Source organism: Aspergillus bombycis, assembly GCF_001792695.1.
Source record: "Aspergillus bombycis strain NRRL26010 chromosome Unknown contig00086, whole genome shotgun sequence".
In the NCBI taxonomy this organism is placed as follows: Eukaryota; Fungi; Ascomycota; class Eurotiomycetes; order Eurotiales; family Aspergillaceae; genus Aspergillus; species Aspergillus bombycis.
The window spans coordinates 18,526-33,069 of NW_019170088.1; the positions used below are offsets into that span (position 1 = coordinate 18,526).

General features: G+C 50.5%; 5 protein-coding genes across 5 annotated transcripts; 2 read left to right on the plus strand and 3 right to left on the minus strand.

Annotated features, from left to right (window-relative positions):
* Positions 1 to 122: 122 nt before the first annotated feature.
* On the plus strand, positions 123 to 1,466 carry ABOM_009586 (putative aminotransferase; the record flags this gene model as incomplete). The annotated part of the gene is made up of 3 exons (XM_022536714.1): positions 123 to 155; positions 216 to 688; positions 749 to 1,466. 3 exons carry the CDS (start codon positions 123 to 125, stop codon positions 1,464 to 1,466), a joined length of 1,224 nt encoding a protein of 407 aa, XP_022386337.1.
* Positions 1,467 to 1,790: 324 nt separating this feature from the next.
* ABOM_009587 (uncharacterized protein) lies at positions 1,791 to 2,567 on the minus strand (the record flags this gene model as incomplete). Its single annotated transcript, XM_022536715.1, has 1 exon — positions 1,791 to 2,567. One exon carries the CDS (start codon positions 2,565 to 2,567, stop codon positions 1,791 to 1,793), a length of 777 nt encoding a protein of 258 aa, XP_022386336.1.
* A 941-nt stretch (positions 2,568 to 3,508) lies between these two features.
* On the minus strand, positions 3,509 to 4,627 carry ABOM_009588 (class I SAM-dependent methyltransferase; the record flags this gene model as incomplete). The annotated part of the gene is made up of 2 exons (XM_022536716.1): positions 3,509 to 4,395; positions 4,543 to 4,627. The coding sequence occupies 2 exons, from the start codon at positions 4,625 to 4,627 to the stop codon at positions 3,509 to 3,511; spliced, it is 972 nt and encodes a 323-aa protein (XP_022386320.1).
* Positions 4,628 to 5,465: 838 nt separating this feature from the next.
* On the minus strand, positions 5,466 to 10,542 carry ABOM_009589 (putative nuclear migration protein (ApsA); the record flags this gene model as incomplete). The annotated part of the gene is made up of 3 exons (XM_022536717.1): positions 5,466 to 5,542; positions 5,599 to 10,087; positions 10,141 to 10,542. The coding sequence occupies 3 exons, from the start codon at positions 10,540 to 10,542 to the stop codon at positions 5,466 to 5,468; spliced, it is 4,968 nt and encodes a 1,655-aa protein (XP_022386319.1).
* A 1,897-nt stretch (positions 10,543 to 12,439) lies between these two features.
* ABOM_009590 (U2-type spliceosomal complex subunit CWC24) lies at positions 12,440 to 13,497 on the plus strand (the record flags this gene model as incomplete). Its single annotated transcript, XM_022536718.1, has 2 exons — positions 12,440 to 12,972; positions 13,032 to 13,497. 2 exons carry the CDS (start codon positions 12,440 to 12,442, stop codon positions 13,495 to 13,497), a joined length of 999 nt encoding a protein of 332 aa, XP_022386302.1.
* Between the last annotated feature and the right edge of the window lie 1,047 nt (positions 13,498 to 14,544).

The window sequence follows — 14,544 nt, forward strand, 5'->3', positions numbered from 1 at the left end:
TCCCTGACTATAAATACCCCGCGATATGCTCTACAAGACGAAACACAAGATCGAGCCTTTTTGTCTTCTAAATACTCTAGGCAATACTCAAACCACCAAAAAATAACTACCCACTCGTCACTATGGTGAAACTAGAACCTTTCGAAGTCGACCATGTAAGCGGCCTGCCACATACCTCTGAGAGAAAGACCGTGAACTAACACGACCTATCATAGTGGATTCTGACTCGGGACACAGGTCCCAAGTATAACTTGGCACATTCATACTCTCTCCCTGTCACAATCAATGATCTCAAATCGCTGTCCGAGAATACAGCAACAGACTATGATATTCTCGCCTCAGTTCGATCCACACCGATGAACTACGGCCCTTCCTTCACTGGATTGGAGCAGCTACGGGAAAACATTGCCAACCTATACTCAGACGATTCTTTAGTACCGATATCATCTGACAAGATCCTGACGACTCCTGGCGCATCACTGGCGAACTTTATTGTGCTCTTTGCATTAATTGGCCCTAGCGATCATGTTATCGTCCAGTATCCCACCTACCAACAACTATACTCCCTCCCAGCTTCCCTTGGCGCGCAAGTAAGTCTATGGAAGGCAAAGGAAAACGACAATTGGAACCTCGATATCGAGGAATTAGAACGCCTCATCCAGCCAAACACAAAAATGATCGTGCTGAAGTAAGACCTCATGCTCTCCCATACACAATATATAACGTCAGATGAGCTGATCAACCCTAGCAACCCACAAAATCCTACCGGCGCAATCATCCCCAGATCGAGCCTCGAAGAAATCATCCGAATCGCCAAAAACCACGCTATAACAGTCTTCAGTGACGAGGTATATCGTCCCAGCTTCCACTCCATCTCTCCGGGAGACCCGGACTACCCGCCCTCAGCCCTTTCCTTTGGTTACGAAAACACAGTCGTTACCAGCTCCCTATCAAAAGCCTACGCCCTCGCTGGAATCCGAATAGGATGGATTGCATCCCACAGTAAACCCATCCTCGACTTCTGTATCAATGCTCGCTCTTACGCCCTCATAACAGCCAGCCAAGTAGATGAACAGATCGCATCGTTCGCACTGAGCCCCTCCTGCGTCCACAATCTGGTGAAACGTAACACAGTGCTAGCAAAGAATAACCTTGGCATTGTTCAATCATTCATCGATGAATTTTCGTCGCGCTGTCAATGGGTGAAACCGGTTGCCGGACCAATTGGGTTCATCAGATTTGCCAGGTCTGGTCATCCGGTAGATGATGTGGCATTCTGCACAAGACTCCTAGAAAAGAAGGGCGTACTCCTCGTGCCGGGGAGAAAATGCTTCGGAGATGGGAAGAATTTCAGCGGCTACGTACGTCTTGGATTTGGTGGGGATCCGGAGGTTCTGAGGGCTGCGTTGGGTGCTTTGAGGGAGTTTATGCGCGAGGATTACGAATCCTTGCCCCTGGCAGATTGATCTTCTATCCACTGTTTATCTGAGAAGTTGATTTCCTCTTTTATGTTTATTTTTGCAATGCTGTATGCTCGTTAAATGCGGTACTTTCTGTGCTTGTTTGGATTAACTTTACCTATACATCAGGCTTGACTTTTGCAGATGACTACTAATAACATAAACACTGAAATTCATATGCAAGAAATCAATTACGAGTCTTCATACTAACACCAACAACATAAATAAGGCATGTAATCGGTTCCTTCAGGAATAATAGTAAAAAAGTGGTCCCCCAAAGAAACCAAATCATGTGACCACCCAACCCTAAGACAATATGAACAACAAGCATCACCTCACGAGATCTTCACTTAAACAACCACAACAACAAGCACAAACCCCCAACTCAACTAACTCCCCACTCGCCCACTCCTTCCTAAAGACCCTTTCCTCCTCATCCCCAATCCAAATATCCACCGTCGAACTCTCCCTCCCATCCTGCATTATAGCCCTAGGCTGATAATCAACCACCACCTTCCCCTCCAGCTGCCCAATATCTCCACAGTTGGGATCAATATGATCCGAATCCCCAAGAACTGGGTCCATCCGACCAACATTAACATACCCCACAACCTTCACACGGACACTGGGCAAGACCTCCCGGAGCGCGCGAGCGATGTCAGCTATCTGCACAGGATACTGCATGCACAGCGAGTTCCGTTGCTTCGGACTAAATATGAACGCGAGGGGCTCGTCGTCGTCTTTGATGATTTGGTTGCATGCCGGGGGTCCTTCGCGGAGGGTTCCATCGGAGGTGAGAAAGCTGAGGCCGTGCTTTATCGGGTGTAGGACGTCATCTTCGAAGATTACCGGGCCACGGATTGGGATGGTGCTCTGGGAGAAGGATGGGCCGTCCCAGAAATGGGAGTTGTAGATGCCTTTCTCCGTGATGATCATAACACTGGTGCAGCCGTGCAGGTTTATCACGCCTGTTGTGAAGGCTTCCTCGCGGAACGGGGTTACTTCGGAGGAGGCGGGGCTCCCGTGTGGAAGGGGCTTCATTCTACGGACCAGGGTGCTGAAATAGGACCAGAATGGTTCTCGTCTTTCTGGGGCGTGAGATTCCATGCTGGAGAAAAGTTGGGGGGAGGGAATCGAGGGATGGCAGTTGGATATGAAAGATGAATGGTAAGTAGCTAAAGCTGTGGCAAAGAGTCTAAGAAGATCTTGGATAGAAGAGATATAAGCTGAGTATGAGGCTGTCGTCCGTCTTTTAATATAGCCGATTTTAGTCTACCTCCGTTGGTTGTCCTTCTAGCCCACATCCAGCATATGCCTTTGTTTCCTTAAGCATGTGGCTAGATCTACGGCAGTTATTGTGGATTGTTGCCTGTCTTTATTGCCGTCCTTTGTTTCGATGCTGGCATAATTAACGAAGGTAGTTGGTATACTTATTCTTCTGTGCACAACGTAACTAGCCGTGCGTTCTACTATAAGGCTGCATAGTGTTGCGAAGTGGCTTGCAAACTTCTGCGTCTTCCAGTATATTGCCACATGACTTAGGTATTGCTAGCTGGATGAAGCTATGGATTCAATATGGATCGTCATAATGCCTACGTCCCATTCATTATTCTTTATTCAATTTGTTCAGAGGTTCCAAACAACGCATTATAGACTTGCGACAATGACCAAACCGGCAAGGACTACCCCAAGTTTCATCGTTGAGGCCCTCAACAATGGATCCATAGATGAAGTGGATGAACCGAGAGGGAGACCCTGTTTCACTGATATATACCTTGTGAATGGGGCTGATTCGTCGTTTACAGTGGTCTTGGAAACCAAAGCAACGATGAAAGATTCTTGGTTCTTTGTATAACCTCATAAGACGACAATCTAGGGGGGTTATGTCTCCAGATAGCTAAACTAGATAGTGTTAGAGCCTTCTTAAATCGAAATATCACATAATTCTTATACCAAACCACCCCCATCACCATAAATACCATTTTCATGAAGACCGCATAAAGCCTGCCATAAACATAACGCGACAACACCTTCACCCATAATTCAACCTACCCCTTCTTCACAAAAACCCCAGCAATATACGGCATGCAAGTCCTCCCAAACCACCTCTCGACCTCCACAGACTCCCATCCCCCATCTTCCTCCGCCGCACCCCGCAACGCCTTCTCCGTATCCCGATTCATGCGACAATCCCCAATATACCAGCTCCAGCCCAAGAACCCATAAACGGCCTGCATAGCCCTCGCAACAACAGAACCCTTCGCCGTACGCCACGGATTAACCACATGCTCCACGACGAGAATCTTCCCACCGGGCTTAAGCAAAGCATACAGATCCCGGACAGACTGTTCCAAATCCGGCACAGAGCAAAGCACACGGACGCAGAGGATCGTGTCGAAGACGCCACCAGTTGTCTTATCAAGTGCGGCAATACCAGCAGGCAGGAGGTCTTGTTTCTGGAGAACGGGGACGAGTTCCGAGGCAGCGACGCTACAGGGAAGAATGTGGTACTTTTCACCTACGCCTTCGGCGTCGGCCCTGGAGCGCAATGCCGCGTGAAGACCGTGGCAGGGCTCAGCGCCGTAGATTGCTTTGATGGCTGGCGAGCGTAGAAGGGGCATTTGGGTTCCTGTTCCCGGGCCGACGTCTAGGACTAGACCGGAGGCGTGGGCTATGACGGGCGGGATTAGGTCTGAGGAACATTGGACACCCGTTTGGGTTGGCGGGGGTGGGGGTAGGGATTCGACGGTGTCTTCGCGGTTCGCTGCGTAGCTCATTAGCTTGGCTATCTGATTGAGTTGATGGTCGGGGGACTCACTGCTAAAGGAGACCCAGAATCGGCCGAAAGCTTCATCACGAAGCCTCCCGGACTGGAGTAGTGGCGCGAGGATCTGGCCTCGTTTAAAGACCGCTTCCAGATTCACTTTGATATGAACTATGGGGCATATTAGCTTAAGCTTACTAGAAAATCGGTGGCGAGGGGAATTGTGTGCATATGGGTGTCTACGCCATCGGTAGTGTGGCGAGCTGCTGCTGTACATGTGGAAGAAAATCGTTCTACGACGCAATCCGCTGGACTTACATGATATGGCCCAGAGTAGAAGTTGGCCTGGTTCCAGTAGCGATGTGAGCCACACCTTAGTGGTAGGCTCATTGATGGAAGCCATTGTTTCTCAATGAACAGGGAACTGGAAAGCTGTAGCAGGCGGTTCCGGTGGAATGATCTGTTTGAACAAGGGCAAGAGAAGTGGGATTGGAGATGACATGTGAATCGAAAGTTCACAGAGTTCTCAATTGGCGATGCATGACTAATCCTCCGCCCTGCCGCATTGGCCATATTCAATTACAGCTTACAGGATATCTTATCCATGCACGGTACAATAGGGGTCAAAGAGTATGTGGGCCCCACGGTATGGTTTCGAATTCCTCAACGGTGTCTAGATCAGTTCCTGACATATAAAAACAGAGTCAACACGGACACATGGCGTCAATGGTCAATCTTGCTGTCATTACAGATTGCAGAGACTCGATATCAAGATGGGAGAAAAGAAAAGCCAAAAGGATGATGGACTAATGCAAGATGCATACAAGATGGAAGTAGTAGCAATAAATAAGGACCAAGCCTAAGTGGAACGAACGGCATCAATATATCAGCTTGACAATGTGTATCAACAAAGGAAAGGACTAAATCAATAATTCATTTTGCAAATATCACGAATGAATGACAGGAACAGTCCAGACACCTGAGTGGGGATAGATGCCAAAGGGACCACATCCCCAAAGATTAATAATGACTATACGTAACACGAGGTTCCAAGAAAGTGTGCTCGAAGGGTGGCAACTACCGAAAAGCAAAGGGGAGCCAGTAATAAAATGCTAACACGTGCGCTCATGAGATTCGCATGCTATGAGGTCGGGGAGGGTCGAAATGAAGGAGATGCGAGCGATGCATAAAGAAGGTCCATGGAGAGAAGGGACGCATGTTCACAATAGAGGTCGACAGGCTCAGTGATGAGAGTGATGCCGGTTGGCACGCGGGCTGTACCGACTTGTCCTGGAGAGTGAGCTGACATCATGCTTGCCTATATTACAAGTGTTAGCGGATAGGTCACAACAGTCCAACAGGGCATGCTCTTACCATCACAGCAAGCACGAACATTCTCAAGTCGATCTGTCTCTTGTTCTTGCCTCTCCATCATCTGCCGCAGGTCCTCCTCACTGTCACGGTCGTAGACACTGCCATCATGGATACTAGATGTCGCATAGCTAGGGGGGCCCTTTCGGCCGAAAGAGCCCTTGAGCGTAGTATTGAGAATGGTACTGAGTCGAGACGTGGAACTGTTCCTTTGATCGGAATAGTGAGACGGGGTGCTCAAAGCCGGAGAAGCGCGACCGGGGGTCCCTGCGCGGCGCAGAGAGAGGCCAGAACCCGCTCGCTGTTTCGGCCAATTTCGGGTTGTGCGACTCTGCGATGAAGAGATTGACAACCGTGGTCTCTGGCGTGAGCGAGATCCTGACCGGAACCCTGGGTTGAATTCATCAATGTCTTCCAGGTCATTGGTCTCCTCCTCGCCATTTTCTGACCGCAGCAAGAGATACGAGAGCGCATTGAACCAGGTCTCGTGCCTCTGACTAGTAGTTGCGGTGAATCTGATCCGGCGGCCAGGGCTGACAACCTCCAAGCTCCTGCAATGAAGACCTGGAGGATATGGGTTGTCATCGGCGACAACTCTCACGGCTTCAATGGGAACGCTCTTGGTTTTACGCTCCGACTTTCCAGCACTTTGAGGGTCCTGCTCACTCCAGTACAAGGTACGGGTATATGGATGAACCCAGAAGTAACGACGGTGCCTAGTGTTGGAAATCTCTCCTGAGACTGTTTTACGAGTATACTTCCAAAGAAATTCTCCAATCATGGTCTGGGTGATGGCTTGAATCATGCGTGGATCTGTACCGGAGCCATAGCCATACGGTCCGCCAGCCGGAGTGGAGTGTGTATTGAACCGCTCTTCGATCTCGGATGCGAACGACGAGACCGAAGACCTCCGGGACACCTGGCTTTCGCGCCTCACTCTAGCCCGCGAAGTAGAAGACCTGATAGAGCCAACCTGAGCGGCTGAATCATTTGGAGTGCGCGGGCGTGGAGCGCGAAGAGCGGAAGCCGGAGCAAGAGGGGGCGCCATGAGACCTGGCGTGGCTGGTTGTTGATCAAGCGATTTCTTCTCGGCAGTCATAACAGCCTCTTTATGTTCAGCAGGCAATGGGGGATGGCTGTGGACAGTAGAGGCCTGGCTGGCTGCGCTGCCTGGTCGCCAGTTGAGAGATGCAGCTGATGACTGATGCTGGGGATGGGGTCGCGCCCTTGGCGTGGCAGCAGGTGAGTTGCCTTGCTCCTTGGCTTTGTCACTGTCGGGGGGAGACAAAGGCCGAGCCGTAACACGGTCCATGAGAATCTGGTCGATTTGCTTAGAAGACAGTATCGTCTGAGCACCTTGATCTGCCTGGTTTGACGATCGGCGTCTTGCATGGCGTGGGACAGCATTGCCGGAGATAGCGCTCAGAGGCGAGGGGACATCCTTCTTCTGGCCAGTTGTGCCATAATCAGAGCTATCATTCGCTACATCTTCGACAACCACAATTGGCAAGGACTCTGAAGTGGACTTGTCGACCATAACACCTCTTGTTTGCAAGAGTGGTGCGTTCTCGTCCGATGGCAGGACTGCGGGAATGATGGCCGCAGCTGGAGTGGCCTTGACAGGGAGTGTTTCGACGGAGCGGATGGTGGAAACTGAAAATTGCGGACACGCAGGGGCAGGAATCTCGCGCTCCTTAGGTGCAATGGGCTCAGTGGATTCGGGTGGTATAAAGGTTACTGTCAAATCTGGTACCTCATGCTCAGCTGCAGCCTGACCCACAACAACTGTAGACTCCAGCTCTGGAACTGGTTCCGGTAGCATCGCCGTAACAGGTTCTGTGTGCTGTGAGAAGATTGTTGAAACCGCTAGGCCAGGGATTTCAGTGTTCATAGCACGCTCCGCGACTGAAACCGAAGGCTCGGGCACCGGCTCTGGAAGAGTCGCCATTACCGGCAAAGTCTGCTCAGAGAAGATTGTCGATACTGCCAGGTCTGGAACCTCGGTGCTCATGGCACGCTCAGTGACAGAAACCGGAGCTTCAGGCACGGGCACAGGCACGGGAACGGGCTCGGGAAGTGTCGCCATAACAGGCTCGGTATGCTCAGAGAAGATTGCGGAGTATACCAGCTGTGCAATATCTGTGTTCGTTGCCTGCTCTGCCAGGGAGATTGAAGGCTCAGGCACGGGCTCAGGAAGCGTTGCCGCAATAGGCTGAGTTTCTTCAGAGAAAATTGAGGAGACAACCACTTCCGGTGTGTACTTCGGCTCTGGCTCAGGTAGCTTGACAGAAACAGGTTCTGTATACTGCAAGGAGATGGCTGATAGAGTCATCTCCGCGGGTTCGGAAATGGGTGCAGCGATCGGCTCGGTTGAGCCTCCCACAACGTATGACATGCTCAACTCTGGCAGCTTAGGCGCTACAGGAACGGTATCCTGAGTAGAGATAGGAGAAACTTCGAGTTGTGGCAGCATAGCTGCGGGAACAGTGAGCTCCCGCTCCGCATCTGTAGGCGAAACCACCTTCGAAATGGCTGGCACACTCGACAGTTGATCGCCATTCACTTCAGAAGACGTCTGAGGGGAGGCCCATTGTGCTCCAGCATGCACCAACTCGGGTTGCTCCCTCATTCCAGCAGCAATCTCGGAATCCGAAGAAGGCGGTGTTGCAAGCACATTCGAGACATTCTTGTCGCTCACAACGGCTGGGGTGCTTGGTTCCCAGGGGTCAGTCATGACACCGGAGTCAACCATTGCAGGCTTGGGTCTAGTGTTCAATGTGGCCTGGGATGATCTTCTCGAATCAGGCATCGAAAGAATACGTGGGGTGGAATCAGCGTCGTGTTCTATCGGCGGGCCGAACTCTCCCTCCTCATCCTCCTCACCGTCAAGTTCTGCGAGTTCTGCAAACAGGCTCTGACCTTCGGAGTCCCCAGGTGTCTGTGTGAAGCTCGTTGCGGGGGACTCACGTGAACTAGATGGTCGGCTACTAGAGGCCATTGGAGCCTCTCCAGAGGGTCGAATCCTCCTCATCACACTCCTCTTGTTCCTGAGACGGTGCCGAGGAGTCGAAGTTCGACTTGGTGAAGGGAACATGTCATCGGAGTCTTCATCTTCTTCCCCTGAAGTGGAAGCAGTGCTCTGGTAGGATTTCCGGTCACGGGCTTTTGCCAGGGTTAGGGATGAGACACGAGCACGAGGTGTTAGCTGGATACGGTCCTCTGTTTCAGTTAGCTCATCGGTATCCGTACTGTCATCGGCCATGCTCTCGACGCCTGTCTGGAAAGCTTCGCTTTCTGTGGTCGCCTCCCGCTCGTTGGCGGTCTCGAAAGCATCGTCAGCTTCAGTAGCAGTGTGATAGGCATCACTAGGCTCGTCTGAAGACTGCAGTTCGGGGCGGCTTCGATAAGATCTCAAAGCCGCCTTGTGCGATGGACTTGTGTCAGTGGCATGGTCTTCCCAATCTGTTTCATGAACCTCCTCGATCTCCGTCATTCCTCTCCTTCCAGCACCGAGCAGGTTCGGCCTTGCAGCCTTGCGTGTATTATCGGGCTTGGTCTTCTGGCGCTTGTTGGATGGCCCAGCGGGGGCAACAGCTTCGCGACGCTTCTGTTCAACCTCGTCGCGCGCTTCTTGCAGCATGCGCTTGAGCTCAATCTTTTCGGTTTTCTCTCGGTGAATGGTGCTCTTCAGATTCTGGATCATACGGTGAGCATGGCCCAAGGAACTTCGCAATGTTTCTGTCTCCAGTTGGTTGTGTCGTGGAGTGAACTTATTAGGCGATGGCGGCGGGGAATTTTCCGGTGTCCCTCTGCCATCCTCATCAGAATCATCATCCCGGTGAACTTCCCGCACGGTCTCCGCTTCTTGCTGTCGAAGCCGCATAGCGACCGCTCTCGCAAGCTCTTCGTTCTGGGAGTTCAGCTCTTCAACCTTCTTTTGCAGTGCAAGCCTTTCCGCATCACCTGAATTCAAGTTCCTGCGCAGGAGGTGGATTTCAGCGTCGTTCGCTTTCTGTGCCGCCGTCTGGTCCTCAATCAACTTCGCATTGGTTTGTTTCAGATCCTCCAACTCTCGCTCCAAGGTGCTCTTTTCCGTTGTAACGGCACCCAGGCTGCCGTTGAGTCTACTTTCGCGATCGGCAGCATCTTTCACCGCAGACATGAGCTCGCGGGTCTGAGTCTCCAACGCCCAGTTTTCGTCCTTGTAACGTTCCTCGCTCTCGTCTAATGCCCGGATTCGCTGCGTATATCCCTCTGCCTCAAGTTCAAGCCTTGACTTCTCCAAGTTCACAGTTCTCAGGGCCTCCTCGCGCTCCGCAAGCAGTGCCTGCAACTGACGGACCTGGGCAAGAAGGGAGGTGGAGATCTCGGTCGCAAACTCGATATCATGGACACGGCTCGACGGTTGGTTGCGCTGTTTTCGCGATGGCACACTCACCTTGCTGGGAGAGTTGGTGGCTTGGCCAGCAAACAAGGCGGGGCTAAGTGGTGACTGAACCTCATATTAGCGCTCCATATAGTGTGCCGGACTGGCAAATTGTATACCTTCTGGTCAAGTGAGGGGGTCCCCAGATGGCCATCATCACCGCCCGCGAGACGTTTTGGCGCAAGGAATGCCCGCGCCGTCTCCCGACCAATTTCCCTGTATTCTCTCTCCAGGTCCACGAGTTTGCGCTGCAGGTCCGGTCCGATCTGGCTCGCTTCTTGATGTTGCTCGACTTCTTTCAATTTGTCCTCGAGCTCCTTCTGCTGTTCAATGAGCGCTGTACCTAACTTGGATGCCTCCTCCAGTCTGCGCTCTGTCTCCGCCAAATGGGCCTCAAGGGCCCGTTTCACTTGTGCTGGCGAAGATGCATCCAGGCTGAACAATTGCGTATCGAAAGATGAATACCTATGCGACTCGCGGGGAACCACCGCCTCGGTGGGGGAAACAAAAGGATCGTCCATGGTGAAGATTAGTCAATCCCACTCTGCCGTCCGTAACACCGTTACTTGTGACGGACAGGGAAATTAACCAAGCGCCAAACAATAATTCGTAAGTGGTGCCTATTTTTGCGATGAGGACACGGTTGTCGTCGAAAGCTCAGAAACTCGTCACCTCGTTCGTCGTGTCCTTTATCAAGCCAAGGTCATCATCTGACCTGCACCAGAACTATTGATCTGATATAACCCCTTGCGCTCGGATGATTTAGCAAGCCGACCTGCGACCGAACGGTCCACGGATACTGTATGTCGAGGTTGAACGTGGGCAGAAGACCGTCGATCGGGGGCGGTTACTGTGAGAAGACCGGATCACGTTGATGGAGAGTAAAGTGGATGATGGACAGGTCGAAGAAGGGGATGTTCCGTCGAAGTCGCAGAGGCCGTCTGTTTATTTTGGAAGAGATCCGAGGATGGGGGTCTCCAGTAGCGTCTAGTCAATGCAAACGCGCAGTAGTCGTAGACGTAACCTTGTGAGTGCCGAGTGAACCAACCACAACGGACGGGCGCACGGGAGGAGTCAGTGGTTGATGACTTGTACCAAAACAGCCGAAAAAGGAAAGACAACAAGAGCTGATCAAATCGGGATTAAGGTGCGACAAGTCGCGCTACGCCATGCGGCGCATATAATATTATTATATGATAAGTGAAGTATGGAAAAAGGAAAAGGAAAAAAAGGGAGTGACAAAGGGAATGTAATGAAGGAAGGTAGTTAAGAAGATAAATAAGAAAAAAAAAAGAAAAAAAAAAATAGAAAGGAGAAATCGAGGTAAGGAAAAGAGAGAGATGTTCCAAATACAGCCGATTGAACAACGAGACGAGAACCGACTCGTTGAGCGGGGGAAGACAAAAGAGAGGGAAAGGAAGAATAAGAGAAGGAGAAGAAAGTGTGGGCAGGGGGGGGGGGGAGTGAGAAACTGGGGCCGTGCGGGAAAGACAGACAAGACCGACTATTTGGATCAGGTACCGATTCTACTCGTACTAGAAGAAAGTCAGGTATTACTTTCATGTACCAGGTTCCTCTCCCTGCAGGTACTGCGAGAGAGAGAGAGAGAGAGAGAGTATAGTAATTGGGTACAGTACCTCTGGATACGAGAATCATAGGTAAGTCAATTACTCCGGAGCAATTAATTAAATAATAATAAGAGGGGGGAGGCGAGGCACTCCCACTCGATCTGCCCAAGAACCTCTACTTTTTAGCTACCGAGCTGTAAACTAGGCTGTCCTCAATCTGATACGTAACAACTCTGAGTTGTTGCAGGGCTAATACAAGGCGTTTATTAAGGGGAAAGGACAATCCATTATCCCGGGGTGGGAATGCTGGATGACATCTCACAGCGATCTTGGTTAACCTCTCTGTCTCACGGTCGATCTTCCGGTTATCCTGGGAAGTTTAATTGTCTCGCAGCCTCAGCATCTTTACTGCTTTACTACTAGATCGCAGACTTGTCCAACGGCTCCTCCCGATCTTTTGGGTTGCCAGACCAGATTTGGGAAAAACTACAGCTTAACCCAATTGAAGCGTGTAGTAATGTACTAATCGGTAAGACACTACTCATTTTGGCACATCGCTGTTTGTCGGGTTTGCATTTCCACCCCCGTTGGGTCAGCCTTTGTTAGAAAGCATATGATCGCACGTGACATAGGGAAAGCTTCATTTGTCACCAATCACGTGGGATACACCAAATCGAGAAAACAGGAACGCCACCACCGCGAAGCAAGGTCACTTTATGTAACAACCCAATTATCCGACTTTCTCAGTTGCAACTCCCCCTTGATATATCCAACATTGGCAGTCAAGGGGCAATTGTGCGCATTGCCACCAACTCGCTGTTACGATACTTTATACCAGCAAACTGTAACCATGACGGACGAAACCCAGGTCGCCGACGAGGTCCCTCAGTTCTCCTTCAAAAAACGATCAGCTAAAGCCAAGGCCAATTTTCGCAAGAAGCCTGAAGCGCCGCCACCTGCTTCGGACTCCGATTTCACGTCATCCGATGATGAAGAGGGCCGCAGAATCAAAAGGCGACGCAAGAGCGCAGCAGTGACAGCCTCGTCTGCATCCAACGCACCCCGGAGGGACGGAGAACAGCCCGTCATGGCCACACCGACTCCATTGGCATCCAGCAATGATGCCACCAAGCATTCGAATTGGTACGATGACGAGTTGGACGCAAAGAATCTCTTGGGGAAGACACGGGCCCAGCCAACATCCAACGCCCCCTCTGTATCGGATGGTACGTACAAGGGCGCGGCCAATTACCAGTCTTTCATCCAAAAGAATCCCGATGCCCCAACAAAGCAGTTCGGACCGATCAAAGCCCCTACCAACATTCGTACTGTGACATTTATGGATTATACGCCGAACGTCTGCAAAGACTACAAACAGACGGGGTAAGTTTAACTCTTATCACACAGGCTCGTTTGAAATTTTATATCTAACCATAACTTAGCTGGTGCGGTTTTGGAGACTCGTGTATCTACGCCCATGTTAGAGAAAACGTCTTGCAGGGCTGGGAATTGGATAAAGAATGGGATAAAAACACCCAAGGAAAGAAATTGGATGGGAAAGTCGTCTCCCAACGTGGGGGTGACAAACTAAAGGATGACGACGATGATGACGAGGAGCTTCTCGAAAGCATCCCATTCGCCTGTATCATCTGCAAGAAGTCATATCAGAACCCGATTATCACCAAGTGCGGGCATTATTTCTGTGAGTCCTGCGCCTTGCAGCGATATCGGAAAAATCCATCATGTGCCGCATGTGGAGCTGGCACTGGCGGGGTATTTAACACCGCGAAGAAGCTGAATCAATTGTTGGACAAGAAGAGAGAGCGTGCAAAGAAACGCCGGGAGCAAGCCATAGCCGATGGCGAAGAAGTCAGCAGCGAAGAAGAGGAAGAGGCTGAAAACGTTTAGGGCAAGAAACCAGTGGGCGGAATATGTGATCTTAATTTATGGAGGCAATGAAGTCATGTCTATTGCAGCAGGTCTGCAATCTATGTATATATACTCTCACGGCTGCTCTAGGATATCAGCATTGAACAAAAGTCAGCTTATGAACAAAGCTCAAGGTTAGAATACCACTAACTACGTCGAGTACTCACCATCGCGGAGATTTATCCTCTTAACTAACCATGCACTAAGGACCGATATCTGGGCAAGCTACATGAAACAGTACTAAGTATTGAGTTACTGCATTTCCTAGTAGATTAGACACCTAATATAATATATTGTCCATCTGTGTCTCCTTTCTAGGATAATTTTATTGCCCCATTGTACCTTAGAGATAGATACCCATTTTAAGCAGCGACACGCAGTCCATCTGAAGGGTCACTCAGGTAAGATTTTCCCATGGCCCACATATCCGTAGTAGTCAGGTACTTAACACATACCTACACGAAACATATACCCTAGTCAAGGGTCTCTTATATAACTCCTTCTGAGAAGTATTCTTTGATGTCTCAGGCCAGACCTCTTCGACTTCTCTGCTCCCCGCCAGACAGAATCACTCTGTCCAAAGTTAACACTCAATATTGCATGCTCCCCTGCTGTGACTGATTAATGGGTACAGCTTTCTAGAAGTAACATTCTCGTTGGTGGACAATCGCACCGCGTTATACTCCCTCCCATTCCCTGACGTTCATGTCCAAGATCATGGAACCAATGAGTGATGTTCGATCAGTCTTCCTATAGCTGCGTTGTTCGTTCGGCTTCAGTACCATCTGCCCTGGGGAAGCGAAAACATAAAATGATAAGGTGGGACCTCGCCTTTGATTTGGTGGCCGTAAACAATCCAGTCGACTCGGGCCTTAACAAGCAAGCCTTTGTAGAGATCATCAATGATGCCGGTCCGCTATATCTAATCGCCATCGTTTCTTTCATAGTAGCCACAATCCTCCTCATTCATGGTGAGTTGAATGGGAAATGGAATAAGCCCTGTTCAGTTAGACCCATGAGTTACTA